The sequence below is a fragment of the Oncorhynchus nerka genome, linkage group LG10, assembly GCF_034236695.1.
Source record: "Oncorhynchus nerka isolate Pitt River linkage group LG10, Oner_Uvic_2.0, whole genome shotgun sequence".
NCBI classification, from domain to species: domain Eukaryota; kingdom Metazoa; phylum Chordata; class Actinopteri; order Salmoniformes; family Salmonidae; genus Oncorhynchus; species Oncorhynchus nerka.
In genome coordinates, this window is record NC_088405.1 from 72,982,393 (window position 1) to 72,984,088 (window position 1,696).

General features: G+C 41.1%; 1 protein-coding gene across 6 annotated transcripts in view; it reads left to right on the top strand.

Annotated features, from left to right (window-relative positions):
- Positions 1-1,696, top strand: part of LOC115105693 (transcriptional regulator Erg-like) — a 71,560-nt gene that overhangs the window by 48,207 nt on the left and 21,657 nt on the right. For 2 of the 6 annotated variants that reach the window (XM_029627995.1, XM_029627996.2), the window contains exon 1: positions 843-1,177. The exons of the other annotated variants lie outside the window; for them this stretch is intronic. In XM_029627995.1, the coding sequence (XP_029483855.1) occupies positions 1,160-1,177 (18 nt within the window). In that variant the 5' untranslated portion in view covers positions 843-1,159. Of the gene's footprint in view, positions 1-842; positions 1,178-1,696 lie in introns of those variants that run through there. 6 annotated transcript variants of the gene reach the window in all.

The following is a 1,696-nucleotide window of genomic DNA, read 5'->3' on the forward strand; positions in this document are numbered from 1 at the left end:
TAGCTACATATAAGGACACCGAATTTTTGACCCTGGCTATGGCCCTGAGCCTCACAGTGGTCAGTTGAATGGAGTACTACCTCGAGGGCTTTCTGGTCTGAACTGTGGTTCAACTGTACACCTGAGAGTGGTCACAGATCAGAGGTCACAGTGCAGTGGGTCTGCCCCTGCCTGTTTGTGTGTGTGTGTTTTGTATGTGTGTGTGTAATCAACGTACAGGACCAGGGGTGGTCAGTCACGGGTGTGTTTTGACAGAGGTCAGCAGCAGGATGTCAGGCTGCGCTCTGATTTCCTCTCTTACTTTCTCTTTGACTTTCTCCTTGACTTCACCTCCTTATCAGGCCTGCTCAGGTTTGCTGCTTTCTCACCTCTAGTATCCAGACCCAACCAGACCCCCCGAAGAAAGGAGGGCCGGGCTGCTCACATCTCATTCTCCATTCAATGAAATATTCATTCATTGTGTGGACATTCAGTTTTTCTGTTTATTATGCAGGTAGCCTACTAAATTGACGCATACGTGTAACCTGTTATTTAAGTGAGTTTATAAAGGTTAATTTATACTGGAATATACTTAAACCTGATTTAAAAAATGGTTTAAGTGTAGTAATGTTGAAATGCCCCTTTTTCTAAAGTGGTGAAATTATTTTAACAGTGTTGAGTGCTCTGTGCAATAGAGGTTGGTGCTGTACTCACTGTAGCCATCTATAAAGGCACATGGCAGGCAAGCGTATCAAGTATGGATCGTATGATCAGACATTTGCATCCTGTCACCGGTTTATGTGTGTGACACACACACACTTCACATCTGCCTGCCTCAGTAGAGAACCTACTCTTAGATCAGACTTTAGTCAGTCTCCCCTCTACAACCTTACATCCTTACTTAAAAATAAAAACTACTAACACACATCAAGAATAACAACATTGTTTTTAGCCCTTCTTATCTCCTCTCTCCCAAATATCCTGTTTCTTCGAGTTGCGGTGGCCAGAACCAATAGAAACCTCTTCCTGCTATTGGCTGACTTCACTTCCCAACGTTAGCACAATCTCATCCGCTCCAAACACCGCTTAGTGGAACCTCAACTAGCTTGCTGTCCAGAAAAAATATATATTAGAATTTATACCAGTGTGTATTACCAGGACTGAGAGGTCCTGAACAAATATGGCCAGCACCATTAAGGTAAGTACATTTTTTTTTTCTTTTTTCGCCAAAGTTTTGGCTTTTTATTGGTTATTTTCTGTAGTGCTTGGGCATTGTTTTAGTTTTCGTGGCACTTTAAAGAAACACTGACCAAGCAAGCGAAGGGTAACACCCTTCTGCCATAGAGGTGCGACAAGATTTCCTTGCAAATTTCCTTTTTCCTATGCGGATGGGTTGTACGGTTTCAAAAATCTTTGGGTTAATGACAAAATCTGAGATTTCGTTCTTTCGGACGCTGAATTGATTTGACCTGGCTTGTCTTACAAACAAATTAAACAAACCGGAATTTACATTTCTTGAACATTTGATCCATTATGGAGAGGCACCAATTTTAACGTCTATTATGTTTTTGATGTTGATATTTTTACCTTTACAAAAAAACATAAGAAAAAGAAATTGACAGTTTTTTTTACCTTCTTATGTATTGGTATTTTTGTGTGTGTGGGGGGGGGGGGTGGTCATAGGTATTTGTCTTGTCAAAGAACCATCTGCGAAAAT